The 26,991-nt window shown below is 39.1% G+C and overlaps 1 protein-coding gene across 2 annotated transcripts in view; it reads left to right on the top strand.

Moving 5' to 3' along the window:
- The window catches only part of SEMA5A (semaphorin 5A), a 330,300-nt gene that overhangs the window by 101,574 nt on the left and 201,735 nt on the right, over positions 1–26,991 (top strand). For both annotated transcript variants that reach the window (XM_069808839.1, XM_069808840.1), the window contains exons 3-4: positions 1,371–1,569; positions 21,574–21,673. In XM_069808839.1, the coding sequence (XP_069664940.1) occupies positions 1,437–1,569; positions 21,574–21,673 (233 nt within the window). In that variant the 5' untranslated portion in view covers positions 1,371–1,436. The remainder of the gene's footprint in view (positions 1–1,370; positions 1,570–21,573; positions 21,674–26,991) is intronic.

Raw genomic sequence — 26,991 nt, 5'->3', positions numbered from 1 at the left:
GGCTACTAAAGGCAGCAAAATAAAGTGGTAAGAGAGGAGCAGTTCATCTTATGATGGCTTGTGCTACAGTAATGTTAGGGGTTAGGGAGCAATGTTTACTACCCATTCTGCTTTCTGAGTGTAGCTTTTAAAACATACTGGTCTTACTGGGGAGTATCTTTTAATTAACAGCCCTTTTTTTCATGTGTTTAGGATGTTTGTTTTACACAAATAGAAAGTTTCCGCCTTATTAAACAGCACACTGCAGTTCAGTGAGAACAAATGTATTAGAAGTCAATATTGCTGATTATTTTTTCTGGAATTGCTCCGTTAATTAGCAGAATGACATTTCTGCCATTATGGAGTTGTCTCAAATCTCCAGTCTTTCCCTCCTAAAAGGCAGTGATGTCTCATAACTGTGTGCTATAAGCAAGCAAGCTTGTGGGAGTCAGTAAAGCTGCTAGTGGTGAAAGTTTTTGGGTTGCAGCATTGGGTTGTTACTGCTTGGAATGTTTGTTATGATAAAGCTAAAGGAATTGGGTTGGATCTAAAATTATATTGACACTGTGAATATTCTGTTACTTATTTTATAAGTATCTGGTTATTGGATGTTTCAAAAAATCAGGGAGTTAAAACTTCAACTTTATTCTAGTACTGAATGAAAACCATTACATCGTTGATTGGTGTCTAGATTTTAGTAGAAAGGAGTCTTCAGCATTAGAATCTGCAATACACAACCTTGTCATCAGTCTTGGCAAACGGTTTAGGGATTAAGCTGGTGTCAGAACTAGTGACCCTCCCTCCTGTAAAGCAAAAGTACGTTGTCAGAGCATTGAGGTGAATCTTGTCCTACCGCTGTCCCTGCTGTGCTATACATACTCTACAGATAGGCAAAAAAAATACATGCTCTAGGGCTGTTGTTTTGTCAAAACAGTCAGTAACGTGAAGGAGCAATTCCTTTCCTACCTATACTCGCAAGGACTCAAAGCGTTCTTTGCTTTGTGCGGAAGGCAGAGTGAGGGGCAGTGGATCCAAGTGAATGTGGAACATAGATTTAGATACATTTGCTGTATCTAAAAAAAAAAAAAATTAAAAAAAAGTTGCAGAATTTGTCCCACACACATTAAAAATGAAACTTTAAAGTAGAAGAGTGGGGGAATGAAGAACAGTTTTTGAATCCTGCTGCGTGATAAAAGAAATCAGTATTAGTAAATTGGGTAATTGATGATAAGTTTATGAAGTAATTAGAGGAGCAGCTGATAATATACTTTTGAGGAGTCAAATACTACACAGACAGAAAACAATGTTGTTTTGTTTTAAACATCAAGAATGGTTTAATTTTTTTCTGTGGTTTGCTCCTCTGCTTGAAAAAATTTCTTTGAACTCTCTAGGTGCTTTTCCCACATGAGTGCAAGAAGAGTAGCCAGCTAAAAGAAGTGAGTGCTGTGGAGGACAGCATGACCACCATGAAAGGAAGCTGCCTCGTTGCACTGCTTTTGGCAGGACTTGGGGCTTTAGGAATACTGGAGCCAACAATAACAGAAGATACCCACTGCCACAGAGCTGAGCACCCGGTTATTGCATACAAAGGTAAGGGATAAGTGCAAAAAAACTTTTCCAGAAGTAGGCCAAAGACTGTGTAATCTCTTCATGGAAACCTCTGGTTTAAATATATACAGATATGGAGAAAAAAAAAAAAAGTGCATTCAGTGCTGTTATATAGTAACCTGGACTGTGTTCCACACGTGTTAAATACAACTAGGCTTGCAAAGTTCGTTCACAATTTGGTGCTGAATGTGTGATTTAAAGGCGGGTGATTCATTTTCCTCTGTGATTAAAACCAGCCTGTACTGTTGCATGGGGTTGTTCCTTTCCAGGTGCAGGACTCTGCATGTGTACACTTAATTTCATGAGGTTGCTCTTGGCCCGTTCCTCCAGCCCATCTAGGTCCCTGTGGACTGCAGCCTTGCCCTCAAGTTTGTCAACTGTTTCTCTGAATTTGGTGTTATCTGCAAACTTTACAGACTGCACTCTGTTGCTGCCCCTTGGTCATTGATTAAGGTGTTAAACAGGACAGGTCCCAGGATCAGCCCTCGTGATATTCCACTTTTTACAGGCCTTATGGTGGAGTAAGGTCCATTAAACATTTACGCTCTGGGCTTGATCATCCAGCCAGCTTTTTACCCATCTGGTTGCCCATCTGAAGAGAGAGACTGTAGCCTCCTAACTTGCAGTGAGGCAGTGTTGAAAGCCTTGAGATAAATGACATCCCCTGCTCTCCTCTCATCATTAAAACTAGTCATTTTAGTATAAAAGGCAATTGGGTTGGTCAGGAATGATTTACCCTTGGCAAATCTATGCTGACTGTTTTCAGTCACCTTCTTCTCAGTATGTCCAGAAAAGTGCATTCCAAGAGTACTAACTCTATAACTTTCCCAGGAACTGAAGCGAGATTGACTGGGCTGTATTTCCCACCTTAGTTTTCCTGCAGTTACTGAGGACCTTCCTTCATCTCTGTGACTTCTCAGAGATGAAAAGTGGCTGGTTATCTCGGTGTCCATGGATGCAGCTTCTCTGATCCCATGGATTTAGATAGGTTGAGATCTTGCAAGTCATCCCTGACTCAGGCCACATCTACTGCTGGTAGATCTTGAACCCCTTTGCAAAATACCAGATGCCTTTGAGACCTTAAACAAAGGAGGTATTGAGTCCCCCAGTGTCATCTGTGTCTTCTGGCACTAGATCGCCTGCCCAGTTCAGCAACAGGCTTATATTTTCCCTGTTTGACCTTTCATTACTATCGTTGAAGCAGAAGCTGCTCTTGTTGCCCTTGACATTCCGTGCAAGTCTTAACTCCCATTGAACTTTGTTTAACATGACACATGTGGTGTTTCTAAAGTCCTCCTGGTCACCTTGTCCCTGCTCACACCTCATGCATACAGCCTTCTTGCATTGGAGCTCCACCATGGGTTCCTTGCTTCGCCAAGCCAGTCTCTTCATACATGTGGTTGCCGTCTTGTGTATTGGGATGGACTGCTGAGGAACAGTTGGAACAAATTGAAGAACACTTGGAGGATGTTGTCTGTAAAAACCTGAGGCATTTAATAACTTATCTGATTTTTTTTTATTTATTTGAATTGAGATTTTTCCATTAGTGTCACAACTTAGAACGAGTTTCAGATAGTTTGTAGCTATGAGGATATAGGGATTAAGATGTATTATATTACATATTGCATTCCTCCTGTTATTCTAAGAAAGCACATGTGTAATTTTTTTGTTCCAATGAATAAGGATTTATTGAATTTTAATTGAAAAAATATTTGTTTCCGTTCTTTTCATAAAGTTAGAGTAAATAAAGTTGTGTTTTCTACAGAAAGTATTTTTGTTCTGGCATTTTAACAGTTTAATAAGAGTAATAGCACCAGCTGTCCCTTTCTCCAATACATTGGAGAATGAACTAAAGTTGTTACATTCTGTACCTGGGAACAGCAAACCATCAGTCTGCTGTGAAGGAAGGACCTTTATCTCTCATTTATTGAAGGACTAAATAGTATGATTTATTCTGATGAAATATCTGGTTTTCTTAGCATTCATGTTGGGTGTATAGTTGAATTAAAAATGTTATTTTTATTATAACATGCATACACAATGTTGTATATTAGAGTAACACAATTAAAATTCTGGCACTTAACTGCTTAATTTCACAAACTAAGGGATCGCTGCATGTACTTTTTTTTTTTGTACATGCAACTGTAAAAGCAAATAGTTGAGACTCATTACCAGAGCCACATGCTAAATGTTTATTAAAAATGTGTTGTTGGTTGAATTATATTCATAAACCATTTAAGAGAGTAGCTTGAACTTAGCCTGATCCTGGCTTTTAGACCTTTATTGTTCTCTGTTATATTTACTTTCTAGTGATGTCCTTCCAGTTCTAAGTTACTATGCTAAGGCTTTTTGGGGACAGAGACCTCCTCTGTCGTCTTGTTTCAGTTGCATCTTTTGATGTAGCCAGAGGTAGTGTCACAGTTAGAGTTTACTGAACAAAACCAATTCCTTTTTGCTGTAAATATATGTGGGAAATACAATTATATAGAAGCAATAATTGTCAGATTGTTAACATGAGATTTAGTAAGATTTTCAATGCCAGACTCTCTCTTGACCTTTGTGGTAAAAATATCATTAGTCTGTACATGTCCATGACATACCTTAGCTTTTATGAACTGATGTATCTTGAAAAAGTTTTCCTTTACTTAAAAATATTCTGACAAGCTGTTGTTCATACTCACTCAGATTATTGTATCTGTCAAGAATCATCAGTAAATCTTAGAAAGTACATGTAGAAATATATTTGCAATGCAGTATACAGGACGCGATAGCTAGGTAACATAGCCGCTGTGGGCACAGTGGTTGACTTGTAGTTGCAGGACTGCTAGTTCAGGGAAAACAGAAGATGCGAGACCGAAGGAAAAGATGACGGAGAGGTTTGTCTTTGAACCTGTACGTTCGGGATGGACTACCTGGGGTACCAAAGTATAAAAAAAGAGATGTGCGTGAGAAGAGCTACTCTATGAATGAATTCTGCAGTAGGAGTTGGCAGGATTCAAGCAGGCCTCCTCCCAGTTTCTGTATTCTTCCTGTGGCATTTACTGACTTTGTGAATGCCTATAGGAAAATGCCCTCTGTATCTATGGACATTATTAGTGCTGCTAGACCAACACAGAATCCTGAAATCAATTCTTAACAGCTACGAAACCTTTAATTTGAATGCTGCATTAATACCCTATTCTGTAAAGTCATCTTGTAGTAATATTAGATCCACCAGAGCTAAGTACTTGGTGGGATGCTGAACATCAACCAAGGCTGAGTGGTACTAAGTGGTAGGTACTTTAAAGCTTGTAAACTCAGTACTAACTTTACAGAGATCAACTCTTTTGTTTTATTTACAACTGACTAAAGCTTTTTTTTGTAGTTTCTGGTATGCCGAAATAGGAAAATACTTATTTGATTTGTCTTCCTTTGAGAGGCATGGTAGATGGAGTATAAATTATTAAATAAAACTAATGGAGTGAGAGTCTGGTGTGGCATATGGATGAACACCTGCAAAAAACTAATAATGAGAAAAAGTAGTCCCCAGGAGTTGTCATGGTGAAATATGGAAAGGGAATGTATCTCCTGAAAGAGCTTACTTTCTTTCCCACTGCCCATCAAGAACTGCTCACTTAGGTGATGATCCTGTCAAGCTCCCTTTTACAGAGAGGCATATACTGTTTCTATCACTGATTTTCCCAGCTAAACAGTTTTAGCTGAAAGACCATGGTATATCTCCTGATATCAAACAGCAAGAATTTCATCCACCAGTTGAGAACCTTTACTCAAGTACTTTGTTTGCTTGTGGAAGAGGAAAGAGAAGTTGCAGAAGCAGAGGAGATGCATACACTTTCCAAGGATTTTTTGACATGATCTAAAAATCCCTTTCATTTTATGTCATACACAGTACTAATAATTACATTGTAATTTGTTTATCTGCATAATTAATGTTAGGAATGCATAACACACCTTTTCTCTCTCCCAGAAACTGTAATAAGAAAGTTTACTGTAGATCTGAAATCTGTTGTCATAGGTCTTCCCCAGACTAGAATAAGGCACTTTGTGCCATCCTTGGAAGCTGGAATTTTCCTTTTCTCATTATTTAAAGTTGGTAGGATTTATCACAGAGATCAGATTTATATAAAAACAGACCTCCAAGTATGAGATGGATTGCTAGGATCAGCCCGGTAGCATGCAGTTCAGTGTTTTATGTGGTGGAATTAACTGTGATGATGCATAGTCCCTCTAAGTTCCTTTCTTTCCAAGGAGGAGTCTGTCTCTAGATGTGCAAAGGTGGGCTAGTCTGTTGAAATTCAGGCTGTAAAAAAAAAAAAAAAAAAAAAGTTTTAAAAAAATAAATCTGCCTGCATTTGTTACATGCATGTACTGAGGATTCATCAGCTATGCTACCGTAAGTCCAATAGAGGTGTTAGAGTCAAGAGGTTATAAATTGTGTGCAACTTACAGAATTGGGTGCAAGGAAACAAAGTGCAGGTGACAGAATTGACACACAGAGACTCATAGTGTGAGATTATCGGTCTTTGCATATGTTTCCGTATGTTTCCAATGTGTAAAAAAGTATGTATATTCTTGAAATAAGAGTTAAGAAAGAAAAAGGGCTGAAATAAGCTGGTCATTAAAGATAGAGCCTTACAATTTTACTTTTTATTAAATTTTTTTTTTATCTGGGTATACTTTCATGTGCATGTAGGTATGAAGTGTTAGCTCTGTAAAGTGTATTAGGGTTTACTGATGGTCAATTTCTTGGAAAACATACTCTCTTGATATAGTAGAGAGATGTGTTTAACCTAAACAGTTAGAAAAGGCTGTGGAAACCAAACTTCCTCTGGGTAGGAACAGTGCAGGGTAAATAATAGGCAAACAATGTTTAGAAAAATAAGATGCCTATGAGAAACAATGACTGTTTATAAAAGTTGAACTATTCTTATGCAAAAAAACAAAGCAAACCAGTTGAGTAGTGTAATGTTTGTCTAAATATTTCCATAGGTTTCAAAGCACTTAGCCACCTGCTCTACAGAACCTCTGTGGTAGCTCTCTGTGGAGCTGATATTTTATTGCTGATTCAAAAAAAAAAAAAAAAAAGGGGGTGTGTGTTTGTATAAGTAGTTACAGTGCCCCCCCCCCCCATTTGTTGAACTCTGAAACTATTAGACCTGTCAAAACTCACACGCTCAGCTGAAGAGTTGTGCTGTAGGCAGACCCCATCCATGAGGTAGAACTGAAGGAGCTAACCCAACTAGCTTAGTGGTGTGTGAGAGTAAGCTGGGGAAAAAATTGCTCCAGCTCCAACTTCAGCTGTGAAGTTGTAAGTATTGACTGTCCTGCAGTTTACCTGCAGAGAGTCAAAATTCTTAGGCTTTTCCATCAGAAATAAAGTGCAGTTGTCAGCTTGACTTAATGGTTGTTGAGGGTACAGCTGAGATCATCCACTCTGGGGCAAATGTCATTCTTTTATGCTCCCATAAAGTAATCAGACTTTAAGGTTGTGCTGTCTTAAAAAAGCTTTAGTTGACATAATTTTAGAAGCTGTATTTAGTGATATTTTAAATAGATGCTGTGCTGTAGAGAAATTATCTGTTGAATAAACATGCTCAAAAATAACATGTCTCAATCCATAGAAGAAATGAACATAAACCTTTCATTTCTACTTGAGGCTAACCAGAAAAGAAAAATAGCACAGGGTTTTTTTGTGGGTTTTTTTTTTTTTTTTGATTCGTTAGTTCAGGAATCCTAAGAAATGTATTTTCTTAACCTTATTATCTAACCACCACAGAATTCCCTCACTTGATGTTTGTCTAAGTAATATAGACTCAGTACATCACTCTGCTCATTTTATCGTGTGGTTTGTATATAGAGTGCATGCACTTAACATGTGCCAAGAGGAAATAACATGTGGGCTGAATGAAGGAGGATGCGTGGTGTATGAACTTGTTTTTGTTTGTACTCTCTTCTTTCCCCTAATTTTGTTGCAAGCTACTGTTTAAACTAATAGTAGTCTACTAAGCTGCTCAGGTTTTATTGCTTTTTCCTTCTCTTTCCACTAGTTTTCAAAAATACACTTTAAAGACCTCCTGCCAGCTTCAGCAGTGGGATTGAGGTGTATTGCTTTCCATCCCCTATCCTCTTTTGGATTTTTCTTTAAATAAAGATGATTCATCAGTGAAGAAAAGTTGACTGCTAGATATTGCAACTTTGGTTTGTGTAGATGATAGGACTATGAGATTGCTTGCACTACCCCACCAAGAACCAGCCCCTCTCAAGGAGGAAAATAATTCCTGCACCAGTTGTATATTTTTTTTTATTTTTTTTTTTATTGAATCAGGTTTGCCTTTACTTTTGTACAGGAGACCAAGAGCCTGCTGGGGAATGGCAACTTTCAACTGCTTACTGTTAACTTCAAAAATTATAGCTTTGAAGATGGAAGGGTACTATCCCCTTACTATTTCCTTGAATCATCTAGTATCTATCTTATGCATTCCCATAAAAAACGGGCACGGCAGGAACTGAATTCTCTAAGCAAAGGACTTGCATACCAGCTAACTTTTTTTTTTTTTTTTTTGCGGAAGTCATGATTTTTTAAAGCAAGCTTCAATTTACAGTTCTTTTGGCATCCCAGCCAAGTGCTGGACTATCATAGAATGTTAATAATTTGAATAAGTTTCTGATAATTGAAAATCAGCAGTGGCTGCAATGACTAGTGAGCTGCACAGACATGTACTATGAGCCCTTCTGTGGCCTTTCCATGGCTGATTTCTTCCCTGTTGCCCTAAAGTGGATGTTTGGAGTATGTGAAATTTCCTGGTTGTTAATGAAGCAGCAGAATGAGTGACACTCCTGCCACATTCCACTAGCTGTACAAAGCGGGCAGGTGGAATTAAAATCTGGGTTTTGGGGGTTTTTTTTGTTCGTTTGGTTTTGGTTTCTTTGGTTTTTTTTTGGTTTGGTTTGGTTTTGTTTTGTTTCTTCTTCTTCAAAAGAGATGTATTTTTAATGGAGATGGGCAACCGAACTGGATGTTAAACAGATCAGCAACCAAGAAATAGAGCTGCTAAGCAGCTGAAGTTAGATCATCTTCTAGAAGTTTTGGTGTGTTTAAAGACAAGAGGAAACACAATACTGCCCTTACTGCCTGTTGCTGAATGTCGCCTTCTGCTGGCTATTGCATCGGCTGAGAGATCTGGGGAAACCCTTGGCCACCCTTGGGCCTTACCTGGAGCTCTACAGTTTCCAGGAATCTTAGAGGCGGAGGAAAAACATCTGTTACTTTTTGGTTTTCCCCTTAATTTCTTAAATAAACTTCCAGAGATACTTTGTGCTTATTCGACAGACCGGGTGGAAGTTGAGAAGTGCAGTCAGTACTTCTTCAAAATGATTATTTTTTTTTTCCACATGCTTTCTTTCCTGCTTCCCTTCTGTGGCACTGCTCGTTTGCTATTGCCAAGACTATAGGACGTTGAATAGCAGCTGATTCTGTTTGCATGGCTGAACATGGTAGATACTTGTTACGTGGCAATTTGTCACACTCAGGTGAGACCACGCTTTGGATTGTCATAAGCTTGTCTCTCCACTTACAGTGCGCACTTCAGGTTTTGTTCTGAAGGCTTTATGGACAAAGAAATGCGGTTCTTGCCTACCATTTCTGAGAATGAGGACCTCACCATTTTACAACTAGCTCTACAGTAAATTGACTAAAGTAGTTGTTAATAATGACAGATACCTTGAGTTTGACGCTGCCCTTTAGAACAAAAATAATTTCTACGAAGACAGGTGCTGTTCTGTTGTTTGTGGGGTTGTGGTTTTTCCTTTTCTTTTTCTTGCTTGTCGTTTTCTTTTTTTTGGCTTGGGGAGCATCTTTTTGTTTTTGTGGTGGGGGAACAGAGGGGGTGGGGAGTTTGTTCCACTTTGAAGTCCTGGCTCCAAGCTCTTACCAACATTAGTGTCAGGTTTTACCCCGTACACCCTTTGTGTTACGATATGACTTGTTTTGTTGGTTTTTGTATTTTTTGCATTAAGTATCTTCAGACCTGAAAGTATTTTGTGAGCTATAGCCTTGGGCAGAATTGATAGAATCAAGAAATTGTATTATGCTAAACCAATGTAAATAAAGACGTTTAGTACGTTCATATGCCAACATAAATAAGAATGCGTCATTGCAAGATGGTCAGTTCTAGAAACAAGGTCTTGCTAATTGCAACATGGGTATTTCCCCCCAAAATAACAGCATTGTTTAACTGTCAAGTGTGTTACGCAGTCAGTCTGTCCCTCTGCGTCACACTCGGGAAGACGGGCAGCAGCAGCGTGGGGCCAGAGCTGGTCACTGGAGGGGGAGCTGCCCTCGCTGGGAAAAGCATCACGGCTCTGTGCTGGTTGAGGTGTGAAGTTACTGGGTTTTGACTGGCAGAACCTCCCCAGGGCAAAATAAATCTTTCACCAGCGTAGGAAGGGCACATGGAGCAAGGAGTATTTCCCCATGTCAAGACACAGCTGAGCTTCATGGCATGGTTTTCACAGCTCAGAAAAAGTCCTTATTATAGTAGTGTGCTCATCTCTGCCTATCCCGCTGAATGAGTCCCTACCCTGAAGTGTGGATCAGCTGACCTGCAAGGTCATTTACAGTGTAAATTGGGTGAAAGTCTCTCTTGGTTCATTCTCCTTCGTTCACTGATGGTTTTTTCTTTCTCCTCAGAATTCTCACACCCTTCTTACAATGTTTTTTATTTTAAATCTCTTGTGTTGATTAGCTTTCTGTACTTTCCTCCCCCTCTTCTGCTCTTAAATTATATGTTTCAGGTTTAGACCATTCCTCATTTTTAGAGATTGGATTGAGACATAATATTAAGACTTGATTGATAATACTACTGCTGTCTACAGCAGACTCCTTATACCTTTTTTTCTGGGCCATCTTGAACTAGCAGCTGATGCAAACAGGATATTAAAACAGAAGGAACATAAGTCCAGTGCAGGATAATAATTCTTGTGTTTCCCTGAGGTTTTCTCTCCCGCTTTGGCTTCTCCCTGGTGTATTCCCATCATTCTTCTGGTCTTTCCCTCTATGCCCTCTATTTAAATCTTAGGTAACATACTCTTTCTATACATATGCTGTCCCCCAGGCTTCCCTGTCTCTTAAAGCCTGTGAACTTAGCCTCGCTGTTTTCTCATTATGGTACTGTTGGTCCAGAACATTCCCTGAAAATTTTTTGGAAACTCTTTGGATCTTTGCTTCAGCACCTTTCATTAGCACTGCATTATCTATGTTTTTAGGTTGTATACCTTCTTGTGCCTCCTTACCTGAACATTATTCCATTGCTATTTTAATCTGCTTCTGATCTGATGACAGGCTTCTGGTCACCTTTCATCTTAAAACTATTGGATTTGTTGTTTTGGTTTGTTTGGTTTGGGTTTGGTTGGTTTTTTTTTTCCCCCTAACTTGGCAGTTTGTATGTGTTTTTGGTTTCTGGCCTGGATGTCTCCTCCTTTGCCTGAATATATGTGTGTGTGTCTGTGTGTTTAGATGTAAGAATCTTGAGTTAAAGTGATACAACCTGTAAACCATTTCTTCGAGTGTAGCCTGCTAGAGTAAATTGGTTTTAGTAGTTTCCAGTGGTTCCCTCAGATCTCTCTGCTTCCTGTCTAAGCGCCGCCTTCTAATGCATGTGAAGCTATTTACTGATACACAGAAGACTCCTCCTGGCTGTGAAATGTGGTGGAGGTGACTCCATGGTTGCCCTTACAAGCACAATACCTGAAATCTGTCTTGTCGTTCTCCAGGTGCCCGCCTTTGGAAATTCTTTGTTATGTTTGTTTTCTCTTGTAAGCATCCACTGCCCCTGAGCTTCTATCTGTTGTACAGCCAGGTGTATACACAATTCAGGAAGAGCAGGGTTGCTAAATCTGCTTCTGACAGCTTCCAGAAACCAAAGTTTAATGATTGTGAGGAGGACAGCAGTTTCCCACAGCTGAGATAGTGGAGAATCTAAACAGCGAGAGGGCAGATTGCAGTCCCTACTGTGTTTCTACAGCAGTGGGTTTGAGTTTATGTCAAGGTGATGTCATTCAGGCTGATACTTATGAGTATTCCATTACAAAATAATAAGAACTGATGTATGCAGTGACAAACGGGAGTAAGAATGACAGTTGAAAGCAGTCCGCAAGTAGACAAATATGAGTCTGTATTGCATTTAAATGCATCATGGGGGAAACCCCAGAACTAAGCCCCCCAAACTCAGATGCTTCAGTTTTGGCTCTTCCCTTTTCCTTTTTCCTTAATTTTTATTTTTTTCTTCATGGTAGTCTGCTGTCATGATATTTTCATGGCTCCTAATTTGAACAATGAGTAAAGATTGGTAGGCCTTTTGCTTTAAAGCTAACCAGGATTTGGAAATCCTGTTTCAACTCTCGGCTTACTTGACAGGCACTTTACATTTGTTGTTCAAAATACTGTGCACAAAATCAGGCAACTGAAAATTTTTAAGCACAGTTCTTGGCAACTTAAACTGTTGTTAAGCATACTTAGTTATTATTTTTAAATATAAGGCTATCCTCAAATGACTGATACTGTATAATTTAAAAAAATTATAACATCAGGTATGCCACGTTTGAGTCACGGGTTTGTTTCCTTAGAAGTGGGAAGGGTATGGTTAATGAGATCTCTTCCAGCTGCCTAGTGTAATTTTTTGCAAGGTAGGTTTTACTGTTTTTTGGTGGGTTTTTTTTGTTTTGTTTTTTTTCTTAGAATGGTCTGGAGCTCTAGGTTCGTGCTGTTTCTGTGTATGATAGAAAAAAAACTCAAAGGGGCTGTAATTGTATATCATGGCTGATACCTTGTCACTGCATAATTTCTGTAGAACTCACAAGTGATTCCGAGTACATAAAAACTGTGCTTGTAGCGCTGAAACCGCTTTCATCTAGGTGGGGGTTCAATCTTTTTTCCTTTACACCTTCTTGTATTTGTATGCAGTGTGTGTGTTTGAACAGTGAAGCATAAACAATTCAAAACCCTTGTTCAGAAAAATAAGAAATAAGTAGTCATTGCAGCAGATGTTACTGTCTCTTCCCTGAGGGCACAGACAGTCAGAACCCAAATTCCCTTTAATTATCCCAGTAATAGACATATGCACACACATAAGAATGCAGAAATATGTACTTCTAGCTGGGGAAGCTCTGGCAGGACGAAGAAAACAGGAATGCAGGCTGGATTTTAGACCTTGAGACTTTGGAGGTTAAAGCAGAGCGTAAAAGCAAGTCGGGGAACCAGGGCAGGGCAGTAGCTGTGACTGCACCTGCCCTGCCTGGGGAGCAGTAGGCAAATCGTGGAGGCAGTGACTTTGTGCCCGATGAGAGAACCAAGGACAGATGTGAGGAGTTGGGTAGAAGGAAGGACGTTTAGAGTCGGCTTAAGCAAGAAGTTCAGATTCACTCATTTAAAGTCAAGAAACATACATTTTAAGTATGCTCTATTGTCTGTTTTTCCCATTAATAACAAATAAATTACTTATAGCCCTGCCTTATTACCTCCAAGATTGTTCTGAAGCTGTAACAGTTGTTTAAAAAATGAAGACCCAATAAGCAGGTGTTGAACTTTCTGGAAAATATCAAGAGGTTTATGGTCTTGGGATTTGTTTTATTACAGATGATTTAAAGTGGAGAGGAACTTGGGGACCTGTCAGAGCTTCTAGATAAGGCTAGAGCTACATTTTTTTTTTTCTTGGCCTCTGCAGTTCTCTCTGTAAGGAACAGCAAACTTCAGGACTGTGTTACATTGCGTTGGATAATAGAAGGAAGGCAACTTCCTTGTCTGTGATCTAAAGAGACCTCCAGAATACTGAATCTTGAAAGGAGCTGTAGTTTTGAGGTTGTTTTTGTCTCTTTGTTCGTTTTTTCTTGTTTGTGGTTTGTTTTGGTTTGGTTTTTTTTTTCCCCTCCCTATAAGCAAAGATGAGCTCTGAACTGCAGATGGAGATCTGACACATTTTCTTGTTTCCAAAGGGGAACCAAATGTAGTGTGGTAAGACTTAAAAGAGGAATCTTTTAGTTTGTGGTTGCTGATTTAATCATGCTGGGCAAAGTTGTAACTCCATCTTTTCTTTTACAGAGGATTGGATTGCATTAGCTAACCCTGCCTAAACAATTTTTTTGATTTTTTTTTTTCCTTGGTGGGAAGAAATGTTTTATTTTCTTATATCTTCCTGGATCCCTATTTTAGAAACTGTACAGTTCTTACTGTCTAATTACTGTCTAATTACCAGAATGTCTGTATTCTTCAATGTATTCTCTAGAAGAAAAAAAAATTCTTAATTTTTATAAGAAATATTTTTAATTTTCAATTTTATTAAAAATTAGGGATTAGCTACTATAAATACATATTCTTTTGTTTCCCAGTTATGATGTTCACATACTCTTAATTCTGTATTACTAAAGTCCTCAGTGTACACAGCCCTGGTATAAATATGTTCTGTATGGTAAGGACTAAATGCAATGTCTTCTTCATTAAATGGAATACTGAGTATCGTAACAGACCTATCTGTCCTAATCCTTTCATTCTATAGAGAAGCATGAAATGGTGTCCACTGATGCCATCTCTTTGTTGTTGAACTAGTACTTTTCTTCGCATATGTTGCGTCCAGTCTGCTTCTGGTATACGCCGTTTAGATTATTAGAGCCTTTTGGCAGCAAAGACTGTTAGAACCGTTACATCCATGACCCTCCTTAGCTTTGACATCTAGATGTTTGTACCATATATATGAAAAAGTGGACGTGCCAACTATGTTCTAATCGCAGCAACAGGTTGACCAGGAATTTCACTGGGGCTTTGGGCTGGGATTGACTTGGTTTTTCAATTTTTTTAGCACAGATTTGTCTCCTTCTGTAAGGTTTCAATGTTAGAGAGTTGCTTTTTTCTTGTTTGTCCATTTGACTAAGGTTCTTAGTGCATTAGTTTGTCCTTCTGGTACACTAAAAATTACAGAAAAGGCGCCTTCCTGGCCTCTAATTCATCCTGGTGGAGTATATATGTGCTTGGCCTCTAAGGGTCAGATTACTCGGGTATTTTCTTGCTCCTTATACGTGACTTCAACTCTGGAACTAAAATGCAATGCTGGTACTACCTTTAAGCTCCATGATTGTAAGAAGCATTAATAATTACTTTCTCTGCCTCTGAAATGCATGCTGAAGAAGGACAGCATTAGGAGCCATGGAGGAAGGGTTAATGAATGCCCGGAGTGTTGACCTGAGTCTGTAACCGTATTGAGGGCTCTTGGCTTTGCATCCTGCAGGAAGCCTGGAGGCACAGCCTAGGCACCAGGCACTCTGCAGCATCTGCCCGTGGGCTTTTCCCCAAACCTCCCGTGGAAGAGAGCTCCGCGGCATGGGCAAGGCACAGTCACCTTAGTGACACAGTTCTGCAAGACAGCCTGCCTCAGCAGTCGGGATCGTAGAGCTAAGGAGGTATATGGTCCTGGAAGCAGATCTGCCAACATACCGTTGCATATAGAAAGCATGTGTCTGGAATTACAGGTGTTGGAAAAGCAGCCTGTAACAGGCAGGCCTTCTCTGCTTTGCACTGAGCTGCTGCCTTCAAAGTGCTCAGCTTCTACCATGGGCCTTATGGAAGAATAGCAAGTAGCAAGGCAGATGTTCGTGCTCAGATTTTGAGCGGAGAGTAATTAGCATGTTGGTTTTGCTGGGGTACTTCTAACTCCTAGAATGAGTCTTTTCTCTAAGAGAAATGGAAGAATCTTTGCTGTGCTTACTGTATTTGTTACATGAGTTTTTTGGTGTATGATTTGCTTGTGTTGTCTTTGCTTGTCTTTCTCAAAATAAGTGGCACTTTTAAAGGTTTCATGGTTAATGCATCCGACAGGAATACACCCATTGGGAAAAGCCTGTTCTGGCCTGTTTTGCAACAGTGCTAGGCTAGGATAGAGGAAGGATTGGGTCCAAAGTAAGTACACATATGTAAAGAATGACTTCACAAATATGTAAAGAATAACTTGCATTTGTGTGGGTTTAAGCACTATGTACCAGAAATAGAACCACCATAGCTGCGGTGGGCTTCACGGCAGCTGTGGTTTTTTGAGGTGTCGCGCAGGTTTCTCTCCACTGCAACGACAGCCGGACAAGCCCTGATGCCTGAGCTAGCAGTCTGCTTGCAGCTGTGTTTTCAGAAGCTCATCTGAGGAAAAAACCCCACCTGTATATGCTAACTTATATTGTCACTTACACATGTTTGTAACTATAGCTGCTTTCTTCCCGTTATTTACTACTCTTTTCTTTTTTAAAAACCTTATTGGTCAAAATTATTTAAAACATGGAGTCATTGTACACGAATGCTGAGGAACACATGCCTTGAATCAGTCCTAGAAAAATAAGTTATGTTGTTGACAACCTAAGCCTCAGCTCCTTTCGGATAAGCAGGGGTGAATTGTGATTCGTTTTGGAAGTAGTACAGTCGTTCTTTGGCTGAACTGTCATGATGGAGTCTTTTTTTTTTTTTTTTTTTTTTTTTTTTTTTTTGGAACCTGTGGAATTGTATTTGCACTTATTTCCTTTCTTTGCTCAAGCTGTGGTACCTTTTTTCCTTTCATCTGCAGCAAGTCAATGACCTACCAGCAAGGGTGTGTTTAATGCATTTCTGTGAGGAGAGAATACAGTGAAAGAGCTAGAAAAGACTGGTGAGTGGAAATGTAAGAAAAAAAGTATAGACAAAAGTGAGTTCTAAAAGATGCAACAGGCTCTGGCATGCCATTTTTCTTCTCTTTTTTTCTTTTTTTTTCCAAACACAGAGGAGTGCTTATTTTCCTGACGTTGTTCTGAGTGAATATATTATTCATGGATATATTTATATTATACTGTGAATTTTAAAATGAGCACTTAACAATCACACTGAATTGGTACCAATGATGCGTAGAAATTCCTGATGAAGACCTTGTTTTTCTCAGTCCTAGTTTTAAAACAGCTAGGGACAACGGAGTTCTGAAGCGTCACAGCAGAGTGTTTACAAGAGCACCTAACTGTGTCCTTAAAGAGCGAATGTTGCACATAAATCCTGAAACAGGGCTCACTGAACAAGTGACGAGGTGGATCGCCACTTGCCAGCCGTGACACCTCGCTTCACAGATTCCCCTGGGGTTACTGGGGCTGGCACCGGGGCGGCGGGGGTGGTGTAAGGGAGTCAGCGTGGCACATCACTGCGGAGACTTCTGACTTGTCCCGCTGCCTTTGAAGAGGATAGTAATGTAACTTGAGTATCACAGGAAGAGAAGATCTAAGTTAGGCTAAAATCATTATGCAGCTTCAAGAAGATGGGGATTATTTTATCATCCTTAGATTAGATACATTTAATTATGAAATAACTTTAGCATGAGGTAGTATATTTTAATTTTCTTATGACAAGATTAGTGAATTTGTTGTACCGATGCCACCCAGAGACTTCTGTTAATATTGCAAATCTGCTAGTTTTCAACTGTGGTGGTATTATTATTATTATTATTAATTATTATTATTATAATATTGCTAACAGAATTTCTTCAAGAAGGTGGTACTGTGCATATGTTTAACTTTGTGCTTACTATTTTCAAAAAGGACACTGTGGCATGAGGTGTCACATACATACACGCACGAATAGACACTACTGAAATTTTTAATATCTATGTTAATTTTTTAATGACAATTATTGTCTTTGTTATTTACCATGAAAGATCACTTCTGAATTCAGTTCTAAACATACCACTCTATTCCTTATTAGTCATTTCTCAATTTATTTTACTGTTTACTGTAGCTCTACTTTGAAGGGCTAAATAATGAAATTTAGGTTAGAGAGAACTTCACTATTTCATTTGTGATGAACCGTAAAGCTCAGCCCTTAGCAAGTCCTTGGACAATGTAAACCAAACAAGCTATGGCCTGTTGGGCAGATACTAAATTTAAAGTAAAACTGAGACAGATTTGGGGACTTACATTTTTTGTATGAGTATCTAACATCTTCCTGCCCAGCTTTGATTGTTAATCTCCTTTGTCTTTAAAGCTCTTTAGGAGACTCCCTGAACCTTTCCTAGGAGCTGACGGGACTTTGGTGCATTTGCTTTGCCATAGGTTTATGAGCCATGACAAACTTTGTTTCCTGTTAAATCTAAGCTATTAAAAAAAAAAAAACAAAACCAACAAACCGAAACCCCTGGGAAAACCCACAGCATGTGAAAGAGAGCTGTAGCTTTCTCAGAATCCAGCTTTTTCAAAATCAATTTTTTAGTTCCATGGGAAAACATGCATATTCTTTCAGGAATGTTTTTGCGTTATAAGGCCTGCAGATTTCAGTCCTGTAATAGCAATTAAAAACCCCACAAACCAACCTTTTTTTGCTAAGGGTAAGTATGTCTTGAATATCCTGAAAGGACCCAGCGTGTGTTGGAGTCCACCTGTTGTCACGACTGTACGTACACCAAGATATAGTTTTCCGTGGGTAGCTTTAAGTTTGAGACTGATGTCTGCAGAACCGTAAACATGCATGCTTACTTTTAAAGGGCGGGAAAAAAACAATCCAGGTTGAAAGTGTGTCTGAATAAGTGTTTTCAGTATCAGGAGTAACGAGAGAAGTCATTAGGAGCTAGGTGTTTTACTGTGCTGCACATGAGCTGAGGCAGAGGAAAGGGAGGGGAGTGCTGGGAAAGGGAGGGTTGGAACTGGAAAGGGGAGGGAAGCTGCTGTTTGTCGCCTGGGATCAGCAGGCTGTATGATTAGGTTATGTGTCAGCAGGCCAGCTTAATTAACTTACACATGTGTTTATAGTGCTGTTGTAGGATACAACATCTATAGCTGTGTTGTTTTGTAAAGCTTGTCATGTTGCATCTACATGAAAACTATTGATAAAGTGAAATTCTAATTGTCTGCTACTTTACTATGAGTTTTTAAGTTGAAGAAAAATAATTCATAGATCTTTAATAGCTCGTTATGCATTTTTGACTCTAAGGAGATAACTTGTAACAGAACTGAAAGGTCTTGTTTCACCTAAGGCTTTTCAGCTAGATTTTGCTCATTAGATGAAAATAAATCTAATTATTCTGTTATGTAAATTTTCTGTAGTGTAACTCAAAGCAGAATTTCACCAATAAGCTTTTACTTTTACAGCTTACATGGTTTTGATTGATTGTCTTTTTTGTTTGTTTTCTTTGTTGGTGGTGTTTTTTGGTGTTGTTTTTTTCTCTTACAGAAGTATCACAAAGTTGTAGCTTTATCCCATAAAGGCTTATTCTTGCGTGACACATGATGCCACTGTGACACACGAGATACAGTTTCAGAGTGTTTGCTGAAAAAAAACCCAGCCCTAGCTGCCATTTGCTCTTCCTGACCTTATTCCCTCAAGCAAGAACACTGCTGAATGCAACAAAGGCAGGATAAAATAATTTATATTTTGGAGGGACAGAGGGGAATCAGGTTTCAGAAAGATTTCTTAGCAAGTCCTTATTCTCTTCTTGTTCTCTAGCCTGGCTTGCCATTCCCTGCCTGGCCCCTGCCCCCTTGCTCCAGACCTGGAAATGGTCTCAATCACCTGCTTGCTGGACTTTGAAGCTTTATTGTGCCTTGCTGAGCCAGCGGGACAAGTGGAAGAGAATTGTGTCCTTGAATCTCAGTCTTTCCTGTAGTCTTCTGGCGCCGCAATACCTCTGCGTACTGAAATGTCCCTGGCCTGCCCATGCTATGGAGGGCTACTGCTTTCCCCGTTTTACAGGAGACCAAGGGTCTTATCTGTCCTACCACTATGGAGCTGAAGTGCTCCCGTTCTCAGCTGCTTGCCTTGTCTCTCTTTCAGAGACTGCTGTTTCCACAGTGGGTCTGGCTTTACCCGCGTGCAGATCTGCTGCCGAGCCAGTGGCGTTTTCAGCTCTGCTTATTTGCACGCAGCAATACAAATTTGAATGTTAATACATTGGTAGCCTGAGTGGTACTTTGGCACTTTAGGAGTAGACTTGTGTGCGATTCTGCAAGATTGTGTGTCGGAGGCAGAATCCTCTGGGTGCAAGCAGAGGCAGAGAGCGAGCCCAGGGAGCCGTGGCTGCCGTCTTGAAGAGTGCAAATTCCCCGTATGCGTGAGGCAGCTCTTCCCACGGCTCGTGCAACCATGTGGAAGGCGAACGCAGCAGCCAAGGGACTAAACCCATGTCCTGGGTTGTCCTTCCAGCCCCTCTTGCAGCCTCTGCCCACTGGGTTGGTTGGACTCCCAGCCTGGGTGCTCTGTTCCGTCTTTATAGCCCTGATTTTTTCCATAGGATATCTGTGCTGTGGTTCTGTCAGTTATTCATCAGTATTATGATTTTGTCTGAATTTCTGCTAGTTTATAAAATGGTTTTATATCCATTTCTGTCCTAGTCACAGTGCTTGGTACAAGGAAAAGTAGCCTCTCTGCATCTCTCAGAACTGAGAGCCGTTTCTGGTTGGGAGTGTGTGTGTGTGTATGTGTGTATTTCTTCTGTGAAGACCATGTGCATATTCTATGTCCATGTGGGCAATGTCTGAGGGAATTTATGGAGATTTTAGATACACTGGCCGATGAATTGATAAACAAAGTTTTATTTGGCTTTATTTTTCTTTCTTTTTTTTTTTCTCCAGTAAGTGAGACTCTTCAAGACTTGCATCTGTATTTCCTTATCTTCATGTCCTAACTAATATCTCAACTTTTAAGAACTTTGCAATTGATTGTTTCATACAAAATGCATGACTGAAAAGTTAAGGTTGCAAAATCAAGTACAAAAAAGTTAAGAAATGTCTCCTTTGGGCTTGCCTGTGTAGCCTTATATATATAAATATAAATAGAACAATAAGTATGTGTAAGGCTATATAGGCCTGTAACATATATATATGTGTGTGTGTGTGTGTGTATTTTTTTTTTTTCCTCCTATAGAATCCTGCTAGGTTCTATGCACAGCATCTGCAGTAGTAGCTGATGGCAGCTGTAATCGCAGTTATCTAATATGCGGCCCCATCCCCTTTCCTGCCCAGCGTTCAGACCCTTATTTGAGAACCTATCCAATACAGATGGAATCAACAGTGAATTTAGCTACAAGTTCTGCAGAACGTGTACAAACTGCCATTACAGGCCTGAAATTGCCCAGATGCATAGAGGCTGTCATTAAAAATGCAGAAGTTAGTTTTCTGACACCCAAGTGATTCTACTGCACGGTTCCATCTGTTTTGCCAAAGTATATGATGCTACAGCTTCTGCACAGTGCGTTTAATGGTTCTCTGCAATGGCTGAACACGTTTTGACACAGAATAACATTTTTCTCCTGGGCCCTCTCCTTAGCAATGGATGACCTACTTGTACTAAAACTTTAACATTTAAATTAGGAACAAATCATTCTGAAACAGGCACCAGACATGGATTATTTCAACCCAGACATTTGCAAAAGGAAAAATATGCTCATGAGTGAAGAAAAGAGCTTAGAATGGGTTTTGGCAACCTGAGCTGCAACTGGTGATACCAGTATCAAAAATTACGCTTCCACAGCATTCTCAGGGGGCTTGGTGTTGACTCTGTATTCTAAATGGTCATGACCAAGTGCTCAGCTTTGGTCTTTCTATTGACTATTTCACAACTGTAGTCTTCAAATAGATGGTTCCATGGCCAGTTGTGTCATACATACATAGCCTTCTTCACCTTTCATTTATGTTTCAGACCACTGCTTTGTGACTACATTAAAAAAAAAAACAACAAACCCACTACCAAGAAAAATGCTTCAATATCTTGAGAATTGGGAGGGAAACTCTAGAGGATGAGGCTTTTGTACAATTGCACTTTCTCTGAAGAACCATTTATATTGTTATAGTGATTTTACATTACGCGGTATAGTGGTAAAAGTCTCTCATGTTTCCTTAGAGGACCATACTGAGAAAACTTGAAGCCCCACAATATCTGCAAATGTAATGTTGGCTACCTGATGTACTGCAACTATGACATTTACAGTAACAGTTGTATTTCTTGATTGTTTTTAGAAATTGCCCCTTGGTTACATGTGTTCAGAGCAGAAGATGCTGTGGACTTCTCACAGTTAACATTTGACCCAGGACAAAAAGAGCTTATTGCTGGAGCAAGGTGAGAAATCTATTTTCTTTTTGTGTTGCATCAGACTGGATTTTGTTCTTTGTTGCTAAGTAATATTGAGCCAAATTCTAACATCAGCTTGCTCTCGTGTGACACCCCTACCTTCCAGACCCACTAAACTGAACATTATGTATGTTTATTTCTCTTATTCCTGACCCAAGTTAAAAGATGGACTGCCTGCTATCAAGGATCCTAATAGCTTACACTATTCCCATTTTTAAGAGGACTGTCCTGCAGTACTCTCAAACTTTGGATGCATACAGTAGAACAGGCAGATGCTGTATGACAATGTGACAAAAGTTACCATAGCATAAAACTTATGATGATCCCAAATTTGGCTACACAATACGGCTCTTTGTGCTTGGATGATTCTAATAATTATTCAGTACAATGCCAGGAACGATCTGGTAAAGACTGCAGAATTAGTGGTAAAGTCAGTGATAATCATAATTTTTGCACAGTAGAACAGTACTTTGCAAGCTGTGATGAAGTGACACTGTCTTAGTTGTCAACATTGAAGCAGTGACAGTCCTCGAACACCATTTTTTTTCTTCTTTTAGCATATGAAATATAGTAAAATGTTTTGGTTGGCAAAAACTTATTATTTAAATCTGCCTTCTGAATATATTTTACTCTTGAATTAACAAAGTTCTAGTCACTTCATTTTTCTGTTAGTTTTAGCATTGGAATATACTTCTGTTTCCTAATTTGTTTCTTAGTTGAAAATGAGGTTCAAAATACAGTCATAAAGTGCACTGCAAGAAATTTTTTTTTTTACCATGTGCCAGTGGAAGTTGCTTATCTACAGGGGCAAAACTCTCTGAGTGTGGAGATGCATATATGTCTCTGGCCCACCTGAAGTGGGATATCCTGTGCACTCATGGTGATTTTTCTATTCTGTAAGCTGCCAAATGAAATGAGGCATGAGCCTGTCAGCTGGCGCTCTTCCGTAAAGACAGCCAGCATAAGTCGGAGAGCTGTCTGAGACTCTCCTCAGTCCCATGGAATTTTGTGTTGGATCAATGCACACTGTATAGATCTCCATAACTGATGAAGAAAATTCCTCCCCCCCCCCCTTTTTTCCTCTCTGCTGTTCATCTGGGCTCCAAATCTCAGCAAAGAATATGCTGGTTTAAACTTGTGCTTTTGATGAAGCCTTTTGAATCACTATGGGATAAGCTTTGGATGACTTTGTTGAATGGTCAGAGACTACGAAAAAATGCCAGCTGCCAATTTTGCCTTTTGCAAAAGACTCAATACAGTAAAAGCAATAGGATTAATTTGGTTTCTCCATAAGTTAATACTTCTTCAGAGCTTCATATCTCTTGCAGTGCCTAAAGTTGCAAAATTAGAAATATGTTTTTAAAAGCACAACAGAAATCTTGGTTTTCCATGGTCCAGTATAGTTGGCTGTTATTTGTTCACAGAATTTATTGGATTTTTCCTTTCCTTATTCTGCATTTCCATTTTAAATTCTAAGATTTTCCACAGTGCTGTTGTGTTTGGCCATGGAGACATCACTTTAGAATGACTGCACTTGCCAGCAGGTTTCTCTAATTGTACATATTATTGATATTAGTATGTCCTTTTCACTACACAGTTTTCTCTTCTTGAAGCATTGTGCCAGACTATGTGGTGAAAGTCATTGTATGTCATAGAGTCATAGAGTCAGAGACCAGCAACGCGTTGTCAGGGTGCTGTAGTCCCAAAAATGCAAGTGTTGATCTTGCTGATTATGCATCTTTTGCATGTAGTCCCTGCTACCATGTAGAATGAATCGTTTGCTGTGAATACAATGTTGAGTTTTCTGCTTGTTTGCAGGAGTGGTGTTTGCAGCCTTTCATAGTCTCAACTGGCTGCACTGATGTTTTTTTTTTTCTTAACGCACTGTTTATAGTTACCTTTCACTCAGGGCCATCTGAACAGAGCATTAATATTACTATACTTGTGCTATGGCCTGTGGATAAAATTTTAATACAAGTTTCTTACACATTCGCCTCACAGGATTCACATATCTGAAGAGCCGTTAGAAGAATTCATTTTTTGTCCTAAGCCACAAACGTGCTCTCATAAAGACAGTGAAGAGAATGCACTGTTAATTCCTCCTCCCTGGTGATATATCTTTTGATATACAGTTATTTCTCTTAGAATATTCCAACAATTTTTTTTTTAATTATTATCTTCTTGTACCAACACTTCTGGACTGAAAAACTAATAACTATGTGCAATGTGATTTCAGTAAGATCTGAACAGTTAAAAGTTCCTGTTCAGTTGTGAAAATGGTAATCTGTAGCCCTCCAACATGGTTTTCCCTCTGTACCCAATCGATGGTAGAGAAAGGAAATGTGTGATGTGGCACGTGGCAAAGCTACAAATAAACTTAGATCACTCCATTTATGCTGCCAAGAGAAGTGCTCCCATTATGATTTACTTGTCCAGCATCCAAACAAAACCAGGGGATGATGCTTGCACCTCTTGATTTCTGCTTTAGTAATGTGGTTTTCTTCTAAACCAGAGGAATGATTTTCACAGCCAGGAGCTGTGTCTTGGCTCAGCTTAAGTTTATAATGGATTTTTTTCACCTTAGTGGAGTTTAGTGAACTGTTCCCCGAATTTCATTGTCTTAGAAACCAAACAAAATAGTGTTGTGAAAATTTGACACTATTGGAAATTTTTAAATCCCTTTTCCATCACTGATATTCACTGCAGGTAATTCTCTTCCATTTTTGAAGTTCTACAGCCTCTGAAGAGGTTCATGACTTGTTTGTCTTAATAAGCAAGGTAACAAAGATCCCAGCTGGGATCCAGACTGGATTCCCGTTGGGAGCTGCCAGTGTCATCCAGCTACGTAAAAAGACAGATATGATCCCACGATGCCTGAAAAGTTTGCTTTTCAAATTCCTCACAAATCCTGTACCTCAACTGTGGGGAGTGTCTTTATTTCTCAGGTCACACTCATACGTGTTTGCTACCATGAGGTCTGATGCTTTTTAGTAGCAACTGCTTTAGTTTCTGAATATTGCTATACAGTACAGGTTCAATTATACCTTCTGTTTTAATTGTAAAAGGAGCTAGCACAACTTTCAAGTTTAACGAGGCTTGCACTTGTCTTTGTGTCAGAGTCACCTGACAATCATTACGCCTTCCAGCGTAACAGGTCTGCTTAATAACCTATACTGGATCTGAAGCGTAAGTGCTGTCGTACTTTTGTTTTAAAACAGCGTCATTTGGTTTTCTGTCAATCTGCTGTGCAAAAGGAGATATGACATCAGATGACTGGTGTTCTGAAAGTACCTGTCTGTAGTTGAAGTCATGACTTAATGTATATACAGTTGATCTGTGCTAGCAGTAGTACATGCCCTGCTGCAGAATGTGGCAGAGGGAGAGGAATATCTTCTAAAATGACTGATGAGTTAGCCTGGATCTCAGTAGCAACCTACAGTTGCCCCGCTTGCCTGGGACATCTTTGCACAAATTGTCTGTGTAGAAAAATTCATTTAGATAGCTGAGAGAAATGGGGAAGTGGGGTTGAGGGGGTGGGGACAGACAGGGGAAAAGGCAAAGGGAGAAATTTATCTTGCCCGACTTTGATCAAACAGCCCAAAGTGCATAGTGAAGACAAGCGAAGATTACAGTTCAATTTATGAAGCTGAATTAAGAGAAGAAAAATGATTTTTATTATGGTTGCTGGGTGTTAAAATTTGCATTTGAAGAATGTGACAGATTTTTCAGTGTTATGTCAATTGGGTCTAGATTTAATTTAAAAGAAACTTTTTTTTCTTAATAGGTATGTGCTAAATTGTATGAGATTATACATTTATGTAAAATGGAAAAAAAAGAAAATAGATTAATGAGAAACACTCTGCAAAGAAAATTCAGTATAGATATAAACCAGTCATTAGTACGTTACAAAGACTATTGGCTTTTGACACAGGGCAATGTAGCTATGTTCCCATGAAACTGTATCTTTAAAATTTGCCCCAGGCGTTGTTCTTTTAACATCACATATGACCTGGCAGATAAAAATAAATTAGTTCTCTTGCAATCTGAAACCTTCTAGGGAATTCATTTGTTTTCTTCAAAAAAACCCATATGGCAGGGCAGAATTTACTTTTATAATTAAGTGGCATCAGCGAAGGATTACTTTCAGGGCATTAGCTCTTCAGTAAGCTCAAGGAAATGAGAGACTGCTTGTTTATCTTATTCTGATAAATCCTGATAAAATATTCTGGTGAATATTTCTCGGTGTGTTATTTAGTGGACTGACTTAGCATCTAAGCAAATATGATAATGATTTCTGTATTTTGAAATGCCAGTACGCATGGAGATTCGTAGATTTCCCCAAGAACAACCTTGCCTTCTTTTCCTATGTGGAAGTCCTTTGCCATATGTCCTGCAGCATTTTCTTTGTTTCTGTCTTGGAAAGGTCAATTGAGGGGGGAAAAGACCAGCTCAGGGGAAGGATACAGCAGTGTCTGAATTGCCCTGGCAAATTGTGCATTGCCTTTTTTCACCTCGTTCCTTGACAATGTGCTAAACACCAGTCCTAGTTTCTATAAATCAAAAGTTGTTAAAAGTGTTCCAGCCATTTTGATAGAAAGAGAGTCAGCTAGAAGCACGTCTCAAACCCAGTAAGGTTAGGGCAAAAATGTTGGCGTTCAAAATAATTAGAAACATTTTCCTTTTAATCCATTCCTTTTTCCCTTTTTTTTTTTTTGTGACTTTTAAAATTTTTTTTTCTTAATGTTTTTACTAAGATCATGCAAGAAGAATTATGTCAGAAGGAACTTGTTTATTTAAAGGAAAAATGAAGTAATCCTCCTCTTCCCAAGCCTCTTGTGCTTGAAATGATGAACTGGTAGGAGCCTAGCTGGAGTTCATTCTTAAGATGTAGTAATTTAATTTTTAAAATTCAAGTTGGGCTAGTTCAGCTATACTTTAAAATTATGTAGTTACTTATCAGAAATGGGTCTCAAAGCTTTTCAACTTTTTTTTAATTGGATAATATATATTTAGACAGATCTTATATTATTTTTTACATAGAGCTTCCTAATAACAGTGGCTTTCTCCTGTATGTTCTCCTGCAAGTTAATTAAACTTGCTTTGAGGATTATAACTTGCTTTGAGGTGGCTTATTGCCTCAGTCACTCCTTATCTCGCTGATGAAGGACTGTAACAGTATGCCTTTTCACTTAATTAGATGTGTGTTTGGGAACGTTAATTTGAACCATTACCACTACTTGCCATAATAACAGAAAGGCAAATTAAAGGATTCATTAACAGTGGTTTAAGAATCTCTAATAAAGGAA

Source organism: Haliaeetus albicilla, chromosome 21 (genome assembly GCF_947461875.1).
Source record: "Haliaeetus albicilla chromosome 21, bHalAlb1.1, whole genome shotgun sequence".
Lineage (NCBI taxonomy): Eukaryota > Metazoa > Chordata > Aves > Accipitriformes > Accipitridae > Haliaeetus > Haliaeetus albicilla.
The sequence above is the reverse complement of the archived record's forward strand: the minus strand, read 5'-3'. Positions and strand labels throughout refer to the sequence as shown.